At 35.6% G+C, this 22894-nt stretch overlaps 1 protein-coding gene across 2 annotated transcripts in view; it reads left to right on the plus strand.

Moving 5' to 3' along the window:
* The first annotated feature begins 6385 nt into the window (after nt 1-6385).
* LOC117785158 (homeobox protein invected) overlaps nt 6386-22894 on the plus strand; it is a 46162-nt gene continuing 29653 nt past the window's right edge. For both annotated transcript variants that reach the window (XM_034623063.1, XM_034623065.1), the window contains exon 1: nt 6386-7944. In XM_034623063.1, the coding sequence (XP_034478954.1) occupies nt 6507-7944 (1438 nt within the window). In that variant the 5' untranslated portion in view covers nt 6386-6506. The remainder of the gene's footprint in view (nt 7945-22894) is intronic.

Raw genomic sequence — 22894 nt, forward strand, 5'->3', positions numbered from 1 at the left:
ATGGTTAAGTAAACGATGTCCTTACCAAAGAGCAGGAGAGGTAGAGGAGGAGGTGGAGGGAGAATCGAAATTGAATGGTTTAAATGGTCATTTCAATGGCTGCAATTTAACAAGCCATAATTAGTTGATTGTTGTGCATATACAAAATAAACAAGCAACAACAGCACCAACAACAACAACAACTGACAATTGACATTTGCATAGGCAGCGGCAGCGGCGCTGTCAACGTCGACGTTGCGTCTCGTCGCGTCGGTTAAATTGAAAGGACTTGGAGGCCAGTAAATAAGCATAAATAAGCAGGCGTTACAAACTGTTCACACACACACACACACACACACACACACGAAAATAAATGCACGCAAGCAGCGCAGTCAGCGCAGCGAGGCCATCACACACATGTCCATGTCACATGCTTCTCTGCTGCTGCGCTGCTGCTGCCGTTGCTGCTGTCAGCGCATTCGGCTTGCCTTGTCCGCCATATTGTGTTTGTCTCTCTTCGCTCTGCTGCTGAAAAAAGCTCAACCGCAAGCACCGTTACTGTTCAGTTTGTTCTGCTTTTGTTTGCTATTTATTAACCTTTTATTTAATGCTATTTGCTTACCACAACAACAACTGACGACAGGCCATCGCCTTGCAATTACCCCTACCCGCCCTTAAGCTTGCTTTGAAAGCTCTCATACCCGCTCTCTCCCTCTCTCTTTCTCTCCGTTACACGAGTATGTAATTAGGTGATTGTCTGTCCGGTTCAAATGTCGCGTTTGTTTGTTTGCATTACATATTCACATATGTGTGTGTATATGTATATTCTAGTTGGCACAATGGAGTCGGCAAATTGGAAATGGCATTCAAATTGGAAGTGGAGCGTCAAACAGATTGTTAAGGCGGAGCGACAACTTGCAACTAATGACACTTGATTATAGCTTTTGATTGAATGTAAACTGTTTAAATAAATGAACACACTATCCATAAATAAATACATACAGTTTGTCAAGCAAGTGTTATGACAAAGTCAAAATTTCCATATTTGTTTTTTTCTTTACAAAAAATAGTTAAATTCAATGCATATTTATATTCAATTTTTGAACTTGTTCTAAGAACCATAAAAAATAATAGTAAAAAATAAATTAAATAATAAACACTACAAAATATATATTTTTAATTTCTGATTATGTGAATTCACTTTTTTGACTAAGTGTATTCATTTCAATTCATATTTTATTCCCGCATATTGTGACATTTAAAACCCTTTCAATTTTCCCCTACAATAGTTATTCTGATGGTTTGCCAATTTCTTGATAAATGTGAGTTATAATCAACTAAAATATATGAACCTTATATAGGAAGGAGCTCTTATATACCCTCTTTGTTAAGTTAACGAAATTATTAGTAATTATAAAAAATTTCATGTGATTGAAAAATGAAAACTAAAATCATTTTAACTAAACTCTTATTATTTTATTACATTTGTTATAAATTTTACAATAGTTAATTTTCGGTGTCTACTCTATATTAGAGCTAACTTTAACAATATCGTTTATATCCGTTTTTATACTTTCATTTAAAAAATGTAAGTTGACTAAGAAATGGAAATTCAAAGACATTTGAAGTAAACTTAAAGTGAATTATAATTATATTTGTTAATTTATGACAGGAAAAATTATTCACTTAATATTTAAAACTTCAACAATATCTTTTTTATATATTTTCATTACAAATCATTTATTCGATTGAGAAATAATAACAAAAATAACGCATTTGACGTCAACTTACAGTGTAATATTATTAAAATTTTAATTAATTTGTAATTGGAAAACTTGTGCACTCTATATTAAAAAGTAAGTTAGGTTTAATTGCCAGTTACGCAGTCCAATCAGATCTAAACGAACGAACTCCCACTTCATGTCCAATTAGAATCAATTTGCATGGCAAGTGGAAAATCGTTAAGCTGTCAATTAAATACAATTTCCACTTGGCTTTTATTGATTTTCCCGCTCAACTGTCGTGTCAAGGGTTGGGGGAAGGGTAGGCGGAGGGGGTGGTAGCTCGATGCAATCGTTTATTCGCTTTTTGGAGGGCAATCAACGGTTTTCATCATGTGTTAATTGCAATTAGACCAACACGCAGCCATGTTTGTTTTCCTATGTGTGTGTGTATATATGTATTTAAATATCGATACGTAAGCACATTTTGTTATTTGCCTGTTAATGGGCAAAACAAACATAAATTGAGACAAAATGAAGCACAAAACATGACAAGAAATCAAAGCAAATCAAAACAAATCAAATCAGAAAACGATTCCAATTGGAGCATTGCGCAACACAATTTATTAATTTTGCGCAACAGTTGTAGCCATTTTGTAAACTGACTTATGACATTGTCATGTCCATTGTTTGCTAAACTAAACGGCATTAGACAACAAACAACGACAACAATCGCAATAATAAATGCTACGATTCGATTAAAAGATCAGCCACAAAGCTGCAATTCCAATAAGATTGACAATGAGCGCGGGCAGCCTAACGAGCCAACGGCACACAGAGAGAGAAGGAGAGAGAGAGAGCAAATGCATCTAGGCACGACTGCAAGTGCAAGCGAGTGAGCATGCAGTCAAAGCTGAGCTTGCTCTCTTATGTTGCTTGTTTGTAAGCTACATACATTTTTGCGCGTCAGCAAAGACAGCACCCAAAAGCCGCGCTCTCTCTCTCTCTCTCTATCCCTCTCTTATTCGGTCTGTCTGGCGTCGCAGACTCAACGACTGCGCTGCGCTTTGTTTAAATAAAAGCCTCTTTAAGTTTATCTATTGGGTCGCATCTAAATTGTGTGGGGAGAGACCCCTTGGGTTGCCCCACGTCTCTCTCTCTCTCTCTCTCTCTTTGTGCGATTATGCTATTTGTTGCTGCGACTTCGCAGTCGGCAATCGGCAGCGACAGCGACTGCGATTCTCTTGTAATGTTTTGCCGGCGCGCTTTTATTTTTGTGCTGTTGCTTTTGCTTTGGGTCTTTGTTGCTGTTGTTATTGTTGTTGTCGTTGTCGTTACTTATTGCTTGTGTTGTACGCTTCATGTTTTGATTGTATTTATTTTAGTTTGAGTAACTTGACTTTTTGCTGCCGCTGCTTCGGTTGCTGCTGCCGCTGCCGCTGCTTCGGCTGCCGTCCATTTCTGATGAAGATTTTCTGCGCGATTAACTAGCGAGATCGACTTACGCGCGCTCCAAGCGGCGTCTTTTATGTGAAAAGCGTTTCGTGCGCAGCTTTAATCATGTCTCTTTTCATGGAACGACGACAAAGCAAGGGGTGGAGTGAGGGGTGGGGGTTAATGGAGTACATCATCGACTGGTGAGAGGGAGGGGAAGGGGGAAATGGTTTGCGATTTCGCATTTGAGCAATTGCGTTTAATTTTATTCATAATTCGTGTCTAGGGTTTCTCGACCGCTTTTAATCGCTGTATAATTGTTGCCTCTTTCATCTCTTTCTCTCTCTCTCTCTTCGCCACTCTCCTTCCCGCTCTCTCGGAGTGTGCTACCATTTTAGCTACTCCTTAGCTAGATTTAGCTATTTTGTAACTGCTTAAGCTGGAAAATTTTAAGATTGGATTTTAGTTATAAATCTGACTAATTTCAGAATAGATTTGACTACACTGCACGAAATTACCAGTCTATAACATCAAGAATACTTAAAAAAAAAAAATTAAGTCGGTCAAGAAAAAAAAATTAAGTCGGTCGGTTAAGTAAATATTTTTATATTCAAATTAAAAGCTTTAAATATTACAATTTATACGATAAACTTAAAGCTTTTTTAAAATATTTTTTACTTTTGTTTGTTTGTTTTAAATTCAAATTATTCATAAGTTATTTTTATTTATTTCAAATCATATCTTCTAATTTAAGTTTAACTTCAACTTTTGTCAACTCCTCGTAGTCGACGTTAAAAATAATAAATGAAAGGAAAAGAAAGGAAATATAGTTCACATAAGACCTGCACTTTTTATATTATAAGTTTAACATAAGACTATGTATTATTTGTTTTCATAAAATTGTAGTGTTTTTAAAGCATGGTTAAAAATTTTGTAGTTAATTCTAGCAATTTTTTTTTTCCATTTAGCTATTTTAGCCCTTGAAATTGTGGCAACACTGTGTGTAAATATGTTGTGATCAGAGCTGAAATTAAGCTTGATTAATTTGTTGGTTGCGTTATCGACGCGTCGGCATCTGGGCCCGAACCCAAACCCAAACCCGAATCGGACCTCGACCTGGGCCCGTAACTGAAAACTGAATACTAAAGCGGGCCAACAAAGTTATTAAACTGGATTGGGTGTGCAATTGGGGCGTGGCACTTTGTTGGTCAGATAATAAAGCGTGGACAGCTTTCGATGCTGGACGACGGCATCGAAGCAAGCACAAAAAATAAAATAACACAATTATACACTGGAATTTCTATTTTTATGGCCAACGGATGTTGTCTAAAGAGCTAAAAGCAATGTTTTAATGGGCCATTTTGAAAGATGCGTGCCGATAAGATAAATGTGGCTTATTAATTAGCTGCCCTACACACTTACAAACATACAGTCAGACAAGTAACTACTTTGAAAAATTCCAAAATTCACTTAAACAAATTTAAAAATAAATTTAAGTAACGCACTTACTGGGCTCAACTATTTTAAATATTAAAAATACATACATATGCGCTATTTATCTATTTAAATTTAAAAACATTCGTTTTTTTGTCTAAATAGTTTTATTACATACAGTAGCTATTCCAGTGGAATACTGAACGCACACACACACACACACAGCTTAATGCAGTCAATTTCCCATATGCAACCTAACCTCAAACTTGGGCCAATTAGACAAGCTCACACACACACACGCGCATGTGTGTGAAGCAGCAAAAAAAGGCATCAAAAACAATTATGAAATCACAGCAGATGTTGGAACGAAATTGCGGTGGTGATTTATAAAGCGCAGACTAAAAACAACTACAACAACAACAATGACATCAACATTAACATCAAAAAGCGAAACAATTTTCTTATATTTTTTCATTTTATTGAATAAGCAAAATGCGAACGAAAGACATGAAAGGAGGCAGCAAAAAAACCAAAGAGCAACAACAGCATGTGTTACACATTCACACACATATTATGTATGTGTGTGCGTGTGTGTGTGTGTGAAAAGAGGATGGAGGCAGTAAAAGGACTGCAGATGCGCAGCCACAAGCCAGCAACAACTTATGTACGTTGGAGATTTACGACTTAAATGCTGCAGCGCATAATCAAAAAGACAAGCTATCGAAGCAGCGACAGCAGCAGCAGCAGCAGCAGAAGGAGCAGCAGCAGGAGCCGGCAGAAGGAGCTGGCTGAAAGCAGCGACGCGATGCGACGCTGGCAGTGCACTTAATTAACAAATATACAAACACTTAACATAACCTCAACTGACAGCCTGCTCGTTGGGAGCAGAGTGCTGCTGCTGCTGTGCGAGCGAGACAACGCTTGTGTGCATACCGAAAAACTGCCCCACACCCTCACACGCACACACCAATGCAATGCGAGCGCGTGAGCTTGCTCCCCATTGGTTATTCGAAATTGCGAGAGCGCACAGCGTCAAAGCGAGAGAGAGCATGTGTATTTCTATTGTGCTTGTGTGTGTGTGTGTTTTGTTCTTATTGCCGTTCCGGTTTTGGGCCCAGCAAACGAAAACGAAAGACGACGCTGCTCGCTCTCTTGCTCAATTTTTGCCGTCTCGTTTAGTTGCAAGTTCGCGGGAGCTTCAGTTGGTTCAGCTGACTGGCAGAGCGCACGTAACGGAAACCGGGCGAGAGACTTTTTTATTATTATTATCGTCGTTTGTTTGCTTGCTTGTTTGTCTGTCTTTCTGCCTGTCGGAACGTTTAATAGTTTTTATGTTTGAATATTGAAAGCGGGCAAAGCGCCATCTAGCGGCGAGACGTGACAAAAGTGCGCGTGTGTGACTAGTTGTGAATTGTAAATGAAATTGTGTTATTTAAAAATGCCGACGGCTTTGCAACAGCTCAAACAGGGCTAAGAGACATTACCACGCCCACAAACTATAGCAGGGGATGGGGCTGACAACATTTACAACAACAACTTTATCAGTGAAACTACAATTAAATTTGCGTGCAGCGTTTCGACTCGAAGCAGCGCATTTGGCAGCGACTTTTAAGGCGCATATTAAATTATATTAAATACAACTCAAACTCCACAAACTTAAATTAAATAATTTGTGTGCAGCGTCTCAACTTGAAGCAGCGCTTTAGCTGTGTCTCCAATTAATTGTCAGCTGACTTTTAGTTGTTTTCTGGTCGACAATGCAGAAGGCGACTTTTTAAAGCCAATATGAAATATTAAATAAAATAAAATAATTCGTGTGCAGCGTCTCAGCTCGAAGCAACATTTTGGCTGTGTCATAAATTGTTCTCTCGTCAACGATGCAGACGGCGACTTTGTGAGGCCAATTTGGACGTTTCTCTTGGAAAACTGGCAGCACTTATGTCCACGCTGGCCGCAAGTCGCCAACCGACGCTGAATTTGCAACTGAAACGCAACAACGCGAATTCGTCACAGGAAACGCAAGCGGTAGCAGAGACGGGAGTCGAGTCCGTGATTGCGATGCATCCGGATTGCTTGCCACTGCCACTGGCGGCAAGTGGCAGCCACGGCAACAGTCCGCAGCTGCAACAGCCCGAGGATGGCGATGAGGATGAAGGATCCTCCGCCTGCGATGAGCATATGGTCAACATATTGGATGATGCGGAGGGGGAAGCGGAGGAGGATGAGGAGGAGGACGCGGATGCGGCCAGTTGCTGCAGTGAGAACAGCGTCTTGAGCGTGGGGCAGGAACAGTCGCAGGTGGCAGCTGCCGCACATGCCACACGTCAACGGCTGCTCATGTCGCAGCTGTATCGTCCGTCGGCTTTTAGCAGCGTACCGCAACCGCCAAGCATTGAGGATGCCACCGCCTGCCTGCCCCAAATGGTGGCAACACCAGCCAGCTTTCAGGAGGAATTCCTGCGCAAGTCTCAGCTCTATGCGGAGGAGCTGATGAAGCAGCAGATGCAGCTAATGGCGGCGGCCAGAGTGAATGCCCTCACAGCGGCTGTGATGCCACTGGGATGCGGCTTGCGTGCCCCAAAGATGACGCAGCAGCTGCAAATGGCGGCGGCGGCAGCGGCAGCAGCTGCGATGCGACAACCCACAACGGGACAGGATGCACTTGCTCAGCTGACGGCCACGGCATTGGGCATTGGCAATGCAACGCATTCGCATCAATTGCTGCTGCAACAGCAGCAACACTTGCCACACAGCTACCAGCAACAACAGCAAACACAGCATCACAACAACAACAACAACAACAATAATAATAATAATAATATTAATAATATCAACAACAATCTCAGAGTGGATAACTTTCAAGAACGCGCTCTTAAATTCAGCATCGATAATATTTTGAAAGCGGATTTCGGCACACGCTTGCAACAACGTTTGGCGGCCGCAGCTGCGGCTGCCACGCCTCCCATTGCCGCCGCCCCCTTGAAGGCGCCCCGAAAGACAACGAAACCTTTGAATCTGGCCCAATCTCAGTCCCACTCCCAATCCCAGCTGCAGGTGCAAACACAGCCCAGTCTGAGCTTCTCCAGCTCGCTGGCCAACATCTGCAGCAACAGCAACGACTCCAACAGCACCGCCACCAGCAGCAGCACCAACAACAACAACAACAACAACAATACGCCAGCCATTGATTTGGTCAAGTCATCATCCAATGCCACATCGCCAGCTCCAGGAGCAGCAGCAGCAGGAAGTAAATCTAGTGAGGATGCCACAACAGGATCGGGAACGGGAACGGGAAGTGGGAGTGGAACCAGTTCCACGCCCATTGTGTGGCCAGCGTGGGTTTATTGCACCCGTTACAGCGATCGTCCCAGTTCAGGTGAGTTTACTTTCAAAGAGCTATCGATAGTAATAAGTCGATAAAATCGGGGAAAAAAATCAAGTTAAAAATCATATTTAAAATTAATCAATTTAGCAATTCAATTTCTGAGTTTAATGTGAAGATATGGCAATAGATAGAATACAATTGTTGACGAGATCAGAATCCGACTTAATATTGTATTATTTCTTGATCAATTTACTGTTCTAATACCACGGAACATCCAATCAATAAATAATAATCTATTCAATTTGTTTGTTACAAAATAAAAATCGTAGAAGCGAAATTTTCCTTTTTTTACTTTTCTGTGCATAAATTTCGACAAAATAATGCGTATTATATTCAAATTCCATACTACTATTACTATTGTTTTTTAAACGAAAAATCTTAACTTTGGAGCAATACTATTGTCTAAGAAATAGATTGAGAATAAACATTTTTTAAAGTAGAGAAGAATTCTTAATTGTAAAATCATTAGTTTTAGTAGGTTTTTTTTTTTTTTTTTTTTTGATTTTTCTCTTAGAAACCCTGATTTTTTAAGAATATATTTTAAACGAATGTTCATGATTTTCAAAACTGCCACTTTGTTCATCAGTGTAGGACGCATTTCGATTAAATCAATATTAATTTAAATAATTTTTCAATAACATTATTTAGTATTATGCAATATACTTCCTTGATTTGTGCTATTGTACATTTGGTGGAATTAGATGAAAATGTCTAAAGGTTAACTTTAAATGAAATGTATACAAATGCAATATGAAATCGCAGTAAATATTGTTCTTACCTCGAAAAATGTTATAAAATTTATATTTTTAGATTAACTAACTTTATGTTTTTCTCAAATGTGTTTTTAAGTTCTTCAAGAATGAAACGCAATAAAATTGTACCAGTTTAATCAAAAACAGAAAAACAACCTTTAAATCGATGTATTATATATCGATGATTTCAAAATGGTTTACTAATTAAATATCATTTTTTATCGCTGCCTTATCAATATTCCTAGTTAAGAATTGATCCTTACGATCCTGACAGGAGTGTAAGGGAATCTCTTCAAGTCCGTTGCTGATAGAGGAGCTATTTAGAATTTTGATGACAAGTCCTCATAGACAAACTCTAATCTGGGTAGTCGGTGTGGGGAGTGTTGAGTAGTTGAGTGGTTGAGTGGCTCGTAAACAGTTGAGCAAACAAACTGGCAACCACAGAGCATTCCCGTTTCCCGTTTCCCTATTACCGACTCCCAATTCTCGACTTTCGACTCTCGGCGTCAATCTGCAGCTCATTAGTTTGCAACCACCACCAAAAAAAAGGGCAACACACAGTCATGACACGCTCAATCCACACAAAACACACTCACACACACATATCTATATACACCACACACACACACACACACAGAGAGAGTACCCTCACCCTTGGCACATCCGCATTCACAACCACTTTGGACTCATGAAGTGTCTGCTCGAGTGGTTTTTATGTCCTTATGGCTTATGTAACATAACTTAAGCTCATTATGCGCGTGCTTCTCACTCTCTCCCTCCCTCAACCCCTCTCTTTCTCTCTTTCTCTCCTCTGGGAATCATGGCACTCATGAATTTAGTTTATGCCACCGCAGAGAATTTTTGGTGTAATCGTTTGCCTAATAATTTGATGTGGCAACGCTCTCTACATTATTATCCTTTGCCCTCCTTCAAAAGGGGGTTGCATTTCCACCCCCACCCTCACCACGTTTCAGTGCGATTTGCAGCTAGTCATTTTGTTAGCCATTCCCATTAACTTGGCCTAATAATAGCCTGCACAGCATATGTTTAATATTAAGTAATAAATCAATGTTAATAAAAGCTAATTACGTGTATTAAATAAAAGACAGTTTGGAAGTTCTTAAGTAACTTAAATATGTAATGGGAATATTATTTAATTTATTTGGAAATACATTTACATGTATTACTGAAACGTTGGAATTGAATGTATGAGTAATTGAGGAGTATTTACAAATATAAATACTAACTAAATTAATGAAATCAGTGTAAATAAAAGTTCATTAATTAAATGATAGTTGACAAGTCCTAAAATAAGTTTATTATGTAATTTTAGAAATACTCAATTTATTTTGGAAGTCATTTCCATCGATTAATGAAAAGTTTAAAATAAATGTATAAAAAATGAAAGAAGAAGAAATGAAATGATGATTTATATTAATTATATTATTTCGAATAATTAATATTACTAGTTAATAATATTAATAAGTTGGAGTACTGCAAATAATTAAGAATTTTAATATCATTTAAATTGGAATATTGTGTAATTTGTATATGATTAAAATCTCTACAAATTGATTAAAATTAAAATTAAAAGAATAATGCTATCTTTAAGATCTAGTATATTTAATGAGTTAATCAAAGAAATAGTGCTTATGAAATTCTTAGAGATTCTCAAGGACATTCTTTAGACACGAAATGATATGAATTAATCTCATAAAAACCTATCACTTATCAAATTATCGTGTTCTCTTGTGATTCCAGAAATTTTCTATCTGTAATAATATATTGTCTGTAATATTGTTAATATACTCGTACTTTTCCAGTAAACTCAAGGAATTTCTACAGATCCCGTGTTGTGATTCTTTTTTCTTAGAATCGCCTCAGTCTTATCTATATGTCCTGACTCAATTCAGATCAGAAAAGCGCTAAACATTGTCATACTCAGTTATTCATTGGGGTAATCATTCAATGACTGATATGGATTCATTATCTCGCTAGTTTTAGACCTATACTCATACGATTTGTTCCGGCAATTTGCTCATTACTCTGATTAATGTCACTGGCATTCATTTGAGTAATTGCGGGCACTCAGTTGTCAACTGAGTCGTTGCCTCATCTATCCTCAAACTCATACCCATTTTATATACTCATACTCATACTCATTCTCACTCTCATATATTCGTATTCATTCCAATCTCGAATCCAAGAGTTGAGTGCATAAATCTACGCTTTTAGGTGGGTTTGTCGCGTTCGCTAATTAACCACAAAACGAAACGAAACGAAGCGTTTTCCCCCTCTCTCTCTCTCACTCCCCCTCTCTCTGTTTTTATTGTTGTCTCTTTCTCCACTCTTTTTTTTTTGAGGTGTGTTTATTATGCATTTTTTGTTGGTGTTGTTGTATTTTTAAATTTAGCGTGACTAAAACGAGATCTCGATCGCATTGCGGTTCCATAATTTGAATGAATGTTGTAGGCGATGGCGTCGAGTTGAAGTTGAAGCTGAAGCTGAAGTTGCAGTTGAAACTGGAGTTCAAGCCAATGCTGGAGTTGCTTTCAGCTGCAACAATGATTTAGCGTGAGATTTGCTCAACAATAACAACAGCAACAACAACATCAAAAGGGGCCAACAAAATATCATTTAAGTGCACACAAAATTCCAAAATAATGCTCATAAATTTGACGCTTTTGAAAAATTGTCGTGGCTGTGACAAGAAAAATTATTAAATATTATTAAAAGGTGTTAATTTGACAAATTAATGCTGTGTGAGTGTGTGTTTGATATTTGATAAAGTCTAGAAAATTGCATAGCTAAATAAATTTATAGAAGTAAGTTGGTTATAACTTGAAATACAGTGGATTATAATAATATATCTCTATAATATATAAAGTTTATTTAAATTAGAAGCGTCGCCAAACAAACCAATTTAAAGTCAATTTATTTAATTTAATTTTGAAGTCTTAACTATTAAACTGCAATTAATTTTCTTGATTAATTGAATTATTTTTTAAAAACTAAAATATTATTTGTTAATAAACATGTTTACACTTGTTACAGTTTTGTTAAACTGCTGTTTGATAATATTCAACTGAAAGCTCTATTATCTTAAATAATATACAAAGCACATTAAAGCTCAAAATTAATGAAACATATAATTTAAATAAGATATAATAGTTACCGCTTATTAAATAAATTGTAAAATATTTGCATAGAAATGTTTATTTTCAAATAAAAATATTTAAAAGCACTTTAGAGCTTAAACCTTATTTAAAAAAAATTGATTTAAATAATATAATTACAGTTTAAAGCACATTTAAGCTTAACATAATATGTACATTTATTTATGTTTAAATATTAATATCAATATTTATTTTTTAAACTAAAACAGTTACAATTTTGTTAAATTCTATCAGATTATATAAAATTACTGTTGGCTAAATTTATATCCAATCAAAGCACATTAAAGCTTGTTTAACAAATGTTACAACTCACATTTGGGCTTCTAGTTGTAAAATAATCGATTTTAAATCAATACAATTACAATTTGGTTAAATTCCGAATAAACATACAAAATGAAAGCTCTGTTTATCAAATCAAAGCACATTTAAGATTATTAAACATATTTTTTTAACTAACTGTTGCCCTTCAAGTTGTAGAAGTTTTGTTAAAGTGTTAAAAGTTCATATGTGTGTTTTGCTCTCTATAAGATATGATTATGCGATGTTAACACTCTGGGGATAAAAGCTTTTACAGCTTGCTTGACTGCCAATTATATGGCTGAGACGGCTAGCAGCTAACAGCTAACAAACTCGATAAACTCTTTGGGCCAACTTCAGCCTCACCATGGACCTGGCAATTTTCACATTTGTCCAGCACTTGGCGCTCATTTAACAGTAGCCTCTGAAACAGTAGGGGAAAAAACAGCAGCAACGATCGCCACTGAACCATTAAGTAATTTTCCATTTTGGCCAGAACGAGCGACAACAGTGAACAACAGAGAACAACAGAGAACAACCAACAACCGACAACAAAACAACAAAATAACCAACAACAAACAGGCAACAAGCGGCGCGGCGGCTGCTGTGGCTGCCACAACAATGACAACATAAACAAACGAATTTCAATTACCCATCAGCCCGGCCTGCAATTACCTACTCCCCACCCCTCTACCGCTTCTCTCGCCACCCCTTGTCGCTTTTCCGCGCACGCCTCAAGAATTTTCCGCGCTGCAAATTGACTTGAAAAGTTTTCTCAATGGAACATTTGCTTAGAAAATTGCTTACAATCATTTGCCAGATGCAAAAACCAGAACATTAGCAAGAAGAAGCAGCAGAAGACTCCCGACTTTTCACTCTCCTTTTGTCACTGCTGCCTGCTCTCTGGCATTTCTCATTTCTCTTAGTTAAAAGCATTTCTTGTACATTTCTCAGCCACTTTCGCCCATTAAAATGCGCAGTTTATCACAATTTTACAATTGCAATTGCAAATACAGCAACAATTTTCAATTGAAAGTGTGGTAGGAAAGGAGGGGAGGAATGAGGAAGGGGTTGGCAAAGGTTATTCCTCCCAAGGAGGTCTCATAATTATGATTGAGGGGTCCGCCCATCAATAATGCCACCTCATCATTGTCGGACATTGTTTCGAATCAATATGTGGCGACCTACTTGCCACATGTGTTGCATGTGTTCGTTGTGCAACTGTTGGGCCAACAACTCTCAACTTAAGTGTCCAAGTAGTTAGGCTGGCCAATTACTAAGTTCGCCATGAGACATGACCTCAGGAATATGATTCTATCATGATTTCATTGTGAAAAAAGAAAAATAGTAAAAAAAATTGCTTGAAATTTTTACTAGAAATCTATAAATAAGCACGGTAAAACTTAAACTACTCTTAAAGATGCTTGAAATAATATTACTATGTCTTATTATACAAAAATAAAATATATCTTAAATACCTATATAATAACTATTAAAATAAATGTTAATAATATTTACCTAATAATACAAAACTTTAAAATTGTATGCAACAAATCTTAAATTACATTCAATAAAGCTTCGATATTCAAAGAATATCTTAAAGTAAGTCCGAGGAACTTAAACAAAGTAACAAAATAGTTATCATTAAAAATGGCGATTTATTTTTTTAAATACAAGGAATTCAAAACTATATTTTTAAGAATTTTGAAATATTATAAAGAAGTCTAAAATGAAGTTAGTAATAAAAATAATTTTTTAATAATTAAGTAAAATAAATACAACAATTTTAAACTAATAGAATTGAACTTGAAAATTAAATAAAAGAATCTTAAGAAAAAATCACAAAAACTTATATTTTTAATGATATCTTAAAACAAGCATCAAATACCTTAAACTACTATAAAAAAATTATTTAAGTTAAATTAAAAAAAAACTTGATCATTTTTTAGATAAACCACAAATTATTTAAAACCAAGTTTCAAATATCGTGCTGCTAGAATTATGATTAAAACTGCACTTTGATAGCAGCTAGAGTGAAGATTTATAATATCTTCAATATATTTTCCTATTGTTATTTTATTAACAAGGACAATTCCAGCTTTTTATTGGGCGTAGTCAATTATTGATTTACTGTCAATAAATAAAAACAAGGAATGGCTTTTAAAATTGCTTTGAGTATTATTTTCTAGGACATTATTATTATCTACTATTTTCTAGTATTAGTATTTTTGAAGCCCACGATAGTTTTCCGTTTGGAGCGCCATAAAAATAAAAAGAAAACTCCAACATGGTTTATGACCCAAATGCATTCATAAATACGCGTATGCGAAGCTGTCACGTCATATGATAATCACGATATGGCAATAGACGTCGAGCCCGAGGAACCTCCTCCTTCACCCCCCTCTCCCACCACACCTTCAATTCCTGTAGAACCACTTGGTTTAAGCCTTAAAAGGCAAATTGAGCCATTGAAGTCAGTCACAAACTTGTCTAACAATTTGTTGCTGTGCATTTTCCTTTAGGAAAATTCTTGTTGTTGCTTATAACGAAATGAAAAGCTAGAGTTGTTCTAATTGTTAACACAATTTTGGGTCAAAAACAGGCATAACTCAACGCCTCTTGGCCATGGCAATCAGCGAGGCGATTTATGAAGTGACAAAAATTAATTTCCACTGTTAAGTTATCGCCAACAGCAACAGCAACAACTGCAACTGCAACAGCAACCTGGTAGCGCCTTTTAAGGCACAAATGCTGCAACAACCGCAACAACAACAACAACAGTAACAACAACAACTGCTGCAACCATGCGCCAATAAAACTGTCCAGCTTGGGCCAGGCCAAAACGAGACCATATCAGCCAGCAAAAATGTCGTTTAAACTGTGCTGCTGACCGCATTTGGTTAATGTGATCTGCTGCTGCTCTTGTTGTTGTTTTTGTTGTTGCTGTTGTTGCTGATGTTGCTGTTGTCTGTCACAGTTGTTGCTGTTGCTGTTGCAGTTGTTACTGGTGTTGAGTCTGTCGTAGATATGGACTGAAATTGCTGAGGCAAATGCTGTTAATTGTTATACCCAGCACTCAGTATCTATTAAACAGTTTAATCTGCGTCAAACTGTTGTATACCCAGCAAATATGAAGGTGGGGTATGCCATTCTTTTTTTAGTTTCTTCTTTATTTTTTTCTTAAATGTTTATTTTATATAATTTTTAACTCTTGTTATAAAAATTAAAAATAATAATTTTTCTTAGATTATTATAATAAAAATTGCATATTAGAGTATTCCTTTGATTTTTAACTAATAATATAAAATATTATCTCATTTATTTTTTAAATAAGAAAAGAAATTTATTTATCACTATAATAAATTTTTATTTAGTTCGAAACTTATCTTTTATGTTGAAAATTAAAAATAAAGCTTATGTTGCTTCCACGATTCCCTATTCAAAAATGTTATATCTAGAACTTTTCCATTCAGATAATATGATAATATTTTCTAACTTTGATTTTTCTAACCTCAACTTATATTTGCAGTCCCTGTGATAAAATACAATACCTTCAAGTCAAAGTATTTTTTGATTACATAGCTTTTGACTTTTAAGTTAAAATTTTTTTTATTAAAAATTATATGGTAATGATATGCAAGAATATGTTAGTATATTTATGTGAAAATAAATATACAAACATTTTTATATAATTAAATTCATTACGAAATAATGGAAGTAAACTTTAATTAAATAGATATATTATGAACTTGACATTTGGGGTTAAGATATACTCTAAGATATCCTCAGTTAGTTTACTGAGACCCGAAGTAGACATTGAAAACCAGGGCTGGAAGTTAAAAACATTTCATTTAAATTAACCATTTTATGTTTGAAACTAATACTTTGTAGCTTCACCTCTAAATGTTATTACTATGCTAGTACTAGTGTCATAACCTTAAGTTTCGAAGAACTCTTAGCACTAGAATGTTAAAACAAATATACAAAAAGTAATAATATTTAAAGGCTTAATGAGCATCAGCAACAGAAATAATTATTATTAAATTTTGTACTTAATATTCGAATTGTATATCAATATTTTTCGATTTTTGATTAGTTATGTCTTAGTATTAAGAGTAAATTACCTACGCTGAGTACAGGGTAGCTGTTAGTCGAGCATACCCGCCTGCAGCATTTTCACTTGTTTATTTTTGATGATCTTGAAATATGATATTTACACACAAAATTAAGTTTTCATAGTTATGCACAGTGACAAGGCAGCTGTAAAAACCGGTTGAGTTTCAACTCACAATCAGTTCAAGTTCAAACTGGATAAGGTGACAGTAAAGGGTATCTGCTAGTCGGTGGACGGACTATGACACTGCTGTGTTGTGGGGAGGCCAACGACATGCCGACAAATTCCAAACACAGTGCGTATACGTAACGTACTCGTAGACTTAGATAAAGGTACCCCGGGGACCACCCAGAAAGCCAAAAACAAAACTCAGCTCAGCTCAACGCCAGAAGACAAGTTTCCGCATTTGGTTTCAACATTCAACAGTCAACATTCGACATGAATTCGGATGAATCGAAACATTTGCTGGCATATAAAAATCATTTTTATAACTTCATTTGTGTTAATTTGGAAACGAGGCAACGAAACGGGGCAAAAGCAAAGCAAAATTGGAATGTTTTACGGCTTGCCGTCAATATTTACAGCTGTCAAAATATTTCTCTACAAGCAAATGACTTCATTCATCAGCATACCCGATGCCGCAGACCGAGTATCTCAATATTGAATGTATATCTGCGATAATCGTGCCCAAAGTGGGCTGGGCAGGTATTTCATATTCTCTCTCTTTTGTATTTATTTCTTATTATGACACGGCCACGCCACACAGATACAAATGCGATCAATCTTTGGCACGAGGTGACTGCCAGTCCGTCAGTCAGTCAAAGAGTCAAAGAGTCAGTCAATCAGAGGGCATAAACATGCATTAAAAGCCAAACGGGCCAAACCAAATAAACAAATAATCAAAATAAGCCTCATTATGACTCTGCAGGCGGTTGTTGCAACAACAACAATAACAACAATAACAACAACAACAACGACACTGACAACAACAATAAGAATGAGAAGTCGACAAAGAATTTATTGAAAACTAATTAAACCTGACGGCAGCCACAATTCCACATTTGTTTGTGGTTTTTAATCGTTTATTTATTGCTCTCAGTTTGACTTTGTATCTGTATCTGTATCTGTAGCTGAACATTATCTGTTGTATACATCTAATTTATATATCTTTATCCATATATTATTTTTAATTTAAACTCTTTAATTTTAAATTACATTTTATTTTATTCCAATAACCTTTTTTAAGATAATTATGTATTTTAAAATTTTTAGTTTCTTAAACCTTATACCTCAAAAGTTGATATTATTTTAAAACTTGGGTACTTGAAATTCCTTCTCTTAAATTTCAATTGTATTTTAATTGCTGATCTATTTTTGTTGTGCTGTTTTCATTTGATTTTAAATAATTATATAAATAAATCTATTATAACTATAAATTATTTTTGTATCGACTGGTTTAAGTTAAAGCTAAATACATAAATCTTTATCTATATTTATCACCACACCTACATATTTCTTTATTTATTGCTAACACTTTTAGTTTCAGTTAAAATTCCGTTTCGACTTCAACTTAAAGTTCAGGTTCATTCTTCATTCAATTGATTTGTTGTCTTCGCCCAATTAAAAGATTTGTTTAACTAACAACTAATTTGTTAGAGCATAATTGAATTGCAGTTAAACATTTTGAGTTGACACCTGCGAATTGGAATCTGATTCACAAATCTGAGTATCACATTCGCGTGCAATAAAATTGAGATACCATAATGACAAATCACTTTTGTATCTTGTAGATACATTTACTTTGACTGCTCCACATAATTAAGTGAACTTGCTAAAGAATATATAATTTAAAAGTGGAGGAAGATAACTTTACCTTTTGTGGAGAGGACAAAACTTGTAATCTAATATATTTATGATAAATGTTTTATTTTTGTGATAGATTGTTTTAGATTTTTAAAATGTGTTTTCATTTGCTTTTTCTGTATTGTTTTTTTTTTGTTTTTTGTAAGTTTGAGGTAATTTAGGCATATAAATACAATTTTTAGCCATACAAATTTTTATCTTGAGCTAATAGTTTGACTAGGAAACTTTCCACTAAAGGAGGAAAAGTCTTAAAATTTTTAAAATAAGAACGTTATCATTTTTACTATAAATATGAAAAATATAATTTCAGTTTAATTTTTTATTAATGACAAAATATATAAAATTTAAGCTAATCAGATTGCAGCTAATGTTTTCCTCTTAAAGGTGGAGTTATTCAAAATCTGTGTAATCTAATTTGCTAATTAAATAATATGTAACTAAATTAGATTGCTTAGCTCAAAGTTTTTCATTTATTACTTTAATCTGATCAAAGCCACTTAACGGGGTCGTACTGTAGTCAGCTTTAATGCGGCTCTTTTGGCGTTAATTGAGGTACATAACTAACACCCTTTTGGGAACACAGCTTGAAATTGCTTTGGGCCTAGTTGGGAAACTTGTACAAGGAATTTGTGTGTCTCTCATTGACATGTTGTGGATGGAGTTGTTGTTGTTGTTGTTATGGATTGTGGATGCTGTGGTGGTTGTTGTTGTGACTGTCATACAGTTGACATGTCTGTCTGTCTGTCTGTCTGTCTGGTTTTTGATTATTTTATGCCTTTGAGTGAATGACAGACAGTCAGAGGAATCTTCTTTGGTCACGACAGCAGGGCCTAAAAGTGATATTGAAACTGAGATCTGTCTTTCCCCCTCTCTCTCTCTTTCTCTCACTATCTCTCTCTTTTTGTTGCATGTGTGTGGTCAACCGCATTTGTCAAGTTTAATTGGGAAGCGAGCTGGGCTTTTGGTTTGTTATTTTTTTTATTTTTTTTTTTTTTATATGACTTTGGTTTCACTTTTGGCTGCCGCTTTGCATATCACCCCTTTTCCCCTCTCTCCTCTTCCCCCCTCTCAATCAGTTGTTGGCGTCGGCGTCTTCGTCTTGTCTTATTGTTTGTTTATTACTTGTTTCACTTTAATTACTTGTTCGTGATGATCAACATGAGTTTGAGTTTAAATTTGAGAATGATCATGATGATCACAATGATCACAATGATCATAACAATGATGATGACGATGATGATGAGTTGTTCAGTGTCGTGCAGCCCGCAGTAAAAGCGATAGTCACACTTATTGGAATTACTGCTTCATTATCATGTGAAACAATTTCGAACCGCAGTCCAATCAGAATACGCAGTTGGAGTTGAACTTGGAGTTGGCCAACTCATAATCTTTTGACACTTGAGTGCCATTCAAAGGTCTTCAAAGCTGTGTGGCCAACAGCCAACAGCAAACAGCCAACAAATTCAAATCAGCTGAGATTAGTGAGAAACAAAAGTTGTGATCGTCGAGAAAACCCACATAAAACTGGGCTTTAAAAAAGAGCTGAAACTGAAGTTGTTGTAGTTGTTGCTCATCTCAAACTCGGCTCAAATTGTGGCACAACAGTGTTGCCATCAGGCCTCAAGTGCTCTGTAAATATACACTTTTTGTAGTGCACGATAATTGAGAGATTCTAAGTCTTCTTCTCGGAAATAATAAGAAGCGAATTGCTGAAGAGAGGGGCGCCAGAATAAAAGCTGGTCAACAGTTCGATTTGGCCTTAAACTTAGGCCAAGACAGTTTCCTAGTACAGCTCGAAAAATGGGGTTAGATGGAAGATTGAAGCTGGGAAAACTCTCCAATTTGATTGTGAGTAACACTTTTAACAAATGGTTAAAATGGAGATAATTGATATTTAAAAATTAATTTTTTGGTTCTTTCTGAAATTTGTAATATGTTCTAAATAAGGAGAGAGGATAATTAAGAAGAAAAAAGCAGAGAAGGATAAAAGTAAGGAAGGTAAGAGGAGGAATTTAGAAAAGGATGAATATATATAGAGAGGAAAATTCAGGAAAAGTTTTCAACTTACATAAGAGGAAATGATAGGCGCAAAAAGATAGAAAATAATTATAGAAGTTGAAAGTTGAGGAGAAAATATAATGGAGAAAGTATTAAAAATAAAAACCAGGCGGAGAAGAAATAGAGAGAAGCAGATAAATATAGGATAAAGTTAATTTTGTTGCGGAAGTTAAGAAGAGAGTAATTGGATGAGTAGCCGAGTTGTAGGACAGAGTTAAGATAAAGCAGGCGAAGTGGGGAACACTCGAGAAAGAAAGGAGAACACTAATGTCAGCCTGCGATAATTTCTAAGTCTGATGTCTCAAGTAAGTGCTCAGTGCACAAAAGGCTATCAGCTTATTGTCTAACTCTGATCTATAAACACTTAGCTAAAAGCTATACCCATAGTCAATTCTATACCCATTCCCATACTCAATCCTATACCCATATCCATGCGCTTGTTTCAGGCCCATGCAATGCTCTCGTGCCACATCAAGTTGCAACTGCAACTGCAACGGCGACTCGCATAATAAAATTAAGTCGATTCTCCGATTCTCTGATTCTCGGCTGCAGGCAGAAGTTGCACAAGTTGCAGCCTCTGGTCTCTTTGTTGATGTTGTTGTTGTTGTGGCTGTTGTTGTTGTGGCTGTTGTTGTTGTTGCTGTTGTTGTGCTTTGACTGCCGCTGACTTGGACCACCCAAGTTGACAGGGAACACGAACAGCGCTTAAGCTTGTCCTGCAGCTTGGACTTGGACTCCAATTGAGACTGTGACCAAGACGCAGACACTGAGACAGAGAGAGAGAGAGAGACAGAGAGAGAGAGAGAGAGAGGGAGTTGAAGAGGGAGCCAGTCTAATAAAGCTTGAATGTTCCCTCTCGTTCGACAAGGTTGCAGTGCAAATAAATTTTATTAAGCAGTTAGAAACGAGCATTAATGAAATGCAGTTTACAGTGATAGCTGCGTATGATGAACTCGTTGAAATCGACCGAATGAGAGAGAGGGAATCATTGAAGGTCATCATCATCATCATCATCATCATGATCATCATGATCAGCTTCATTGCAATTTATGTGCGTAATAATTGTGACAAACACAACGACTCAAAGTCTGATGACAATATTTATGATAATGATGATAACGATGCTGCTGATAATGAAGTTGAAACGTATACAATTGCAATAATTAAATTCCATTTATAGAGATCTATAAAGATCATTTTGCTCGGAATTCCAATTGAACGTCGATCGAAAACCGAATACAAAAACTTTTGTAAATCAATTGATTAAATTGATGATGAATGACTAATTTACTATTCATAATTTATGAGACCTCCCACATCTCAAAAAAATATATACTTTTGAGTTATGCAGATATTTTGTGAAAGTGTTGTCACAATAATTATGTAAACACCGATTAATAATCAATCATTTGGGCAAAAAAACTATTTTACTATTTTAGATATGAGATAAGATTTCGGTTGTTTATTGAACTCTGTTTAAAATTACTTAGTTAAAAATGATAGACCACTGTTTATAAATATGATAATCTATTCAATATTTGGCATGTAAAGGTGAAAGAACACTGCAAAATATAATATTTTATTTTCGTTCGTTATCTTAACTTCATTTTAAGTTTATTACAGTGAATCAATACTATCAATATTTCTCAAATTTTCTGAGAGAACAGAACACATTCCATATAATCTGGATAATACTTGGGAATTTGGATTTGGGAAAAACTCTGATTCGATACTTTATAGAGTTTATAGAATTAAATTTAGTTGAGCACATATTTTTATTGAGGAAGTTAATATCTTAAATAATATAAATTCTTCTCTAAGCCAAGTAAAGTCTAATTAAGAAACCTTTATATTAAAGCCCTTTTAACTTTTATCTATATGTCTACTTAATATGGAATTTGGCAAAATAAAAAAAAAAACCAAATATGTAACGAATTTAAAAATTGTCAGAGTGTACTCTTAATTTTTTTTCTAAAGTTCCCTTAAAATAAATATCTTTGCTTTTATAGTATATATAATTACCATATCAATTATATTTTTAATGTAATAAATTCAGATGGTATGAAAAGTTCTTATAAGGGAACCCAATCAATATTCGCGTAAAGACTTCATTTAAAAGCATTTTTAGTATATGCCAAAGTTTATAATGAAATTACCAGTAAAGATCAATAAGAAAATAATAACTCGATTAATCATTTAAGCAAGATTTGTGTAAATAAAGATCTATTAGATTAGCTGGCAACTTGCAATCAGCGCAACTTCAATTGACAGTCACGCCTAATCGACAGCTCTACGAAGAATTACAGAACTCAAACCGAAAACCTAAAATAAAGTCGAAATTGAAATTCAAAAGCCTAATCTGAATTTTTGTTCTTGTTTTTGGCCTGAAAACGGTGTCAATAAGATTGATGGCTGGAAGCCAAAAAGAATGAATATGCAGAGAGACTGTGGTAAATGATACTCAGAGTATCTGAGAGTCATAGAGACGGAGTTGCATTTGAAACTGGATTCAATGAGTCTCATATGTGTGTGTGTGTGTGTGTGTGCCACTTAACTTTGGTGTCAGTCAGCTTTGTGGAGCTGGAGCTGGAACTGAAGCTGAAGCTGATGACGATGTGGACCACACAGGCGGCAAATGTTGATTGCCGACTTGACTGACACTTTTTGATAAGTTGATTAAA

This window comes from Drosophila innubila (assembly GCF_004354385.1).
Source record: "Drosophila innubila isolate TH190305 chromosome 2R unlocalized genomic scaffold, UK_Dinn_1.0 1_C_2R, whole genome shotgun sequence".
In the NCBI taxonomy this organism is placed as follows: domain Eukaryota; kingdom Metazoa; phylum Arthropoda; class Insecta; order Diptera; family Drosophilidae; genus Drosophila; species Drosophila innubila.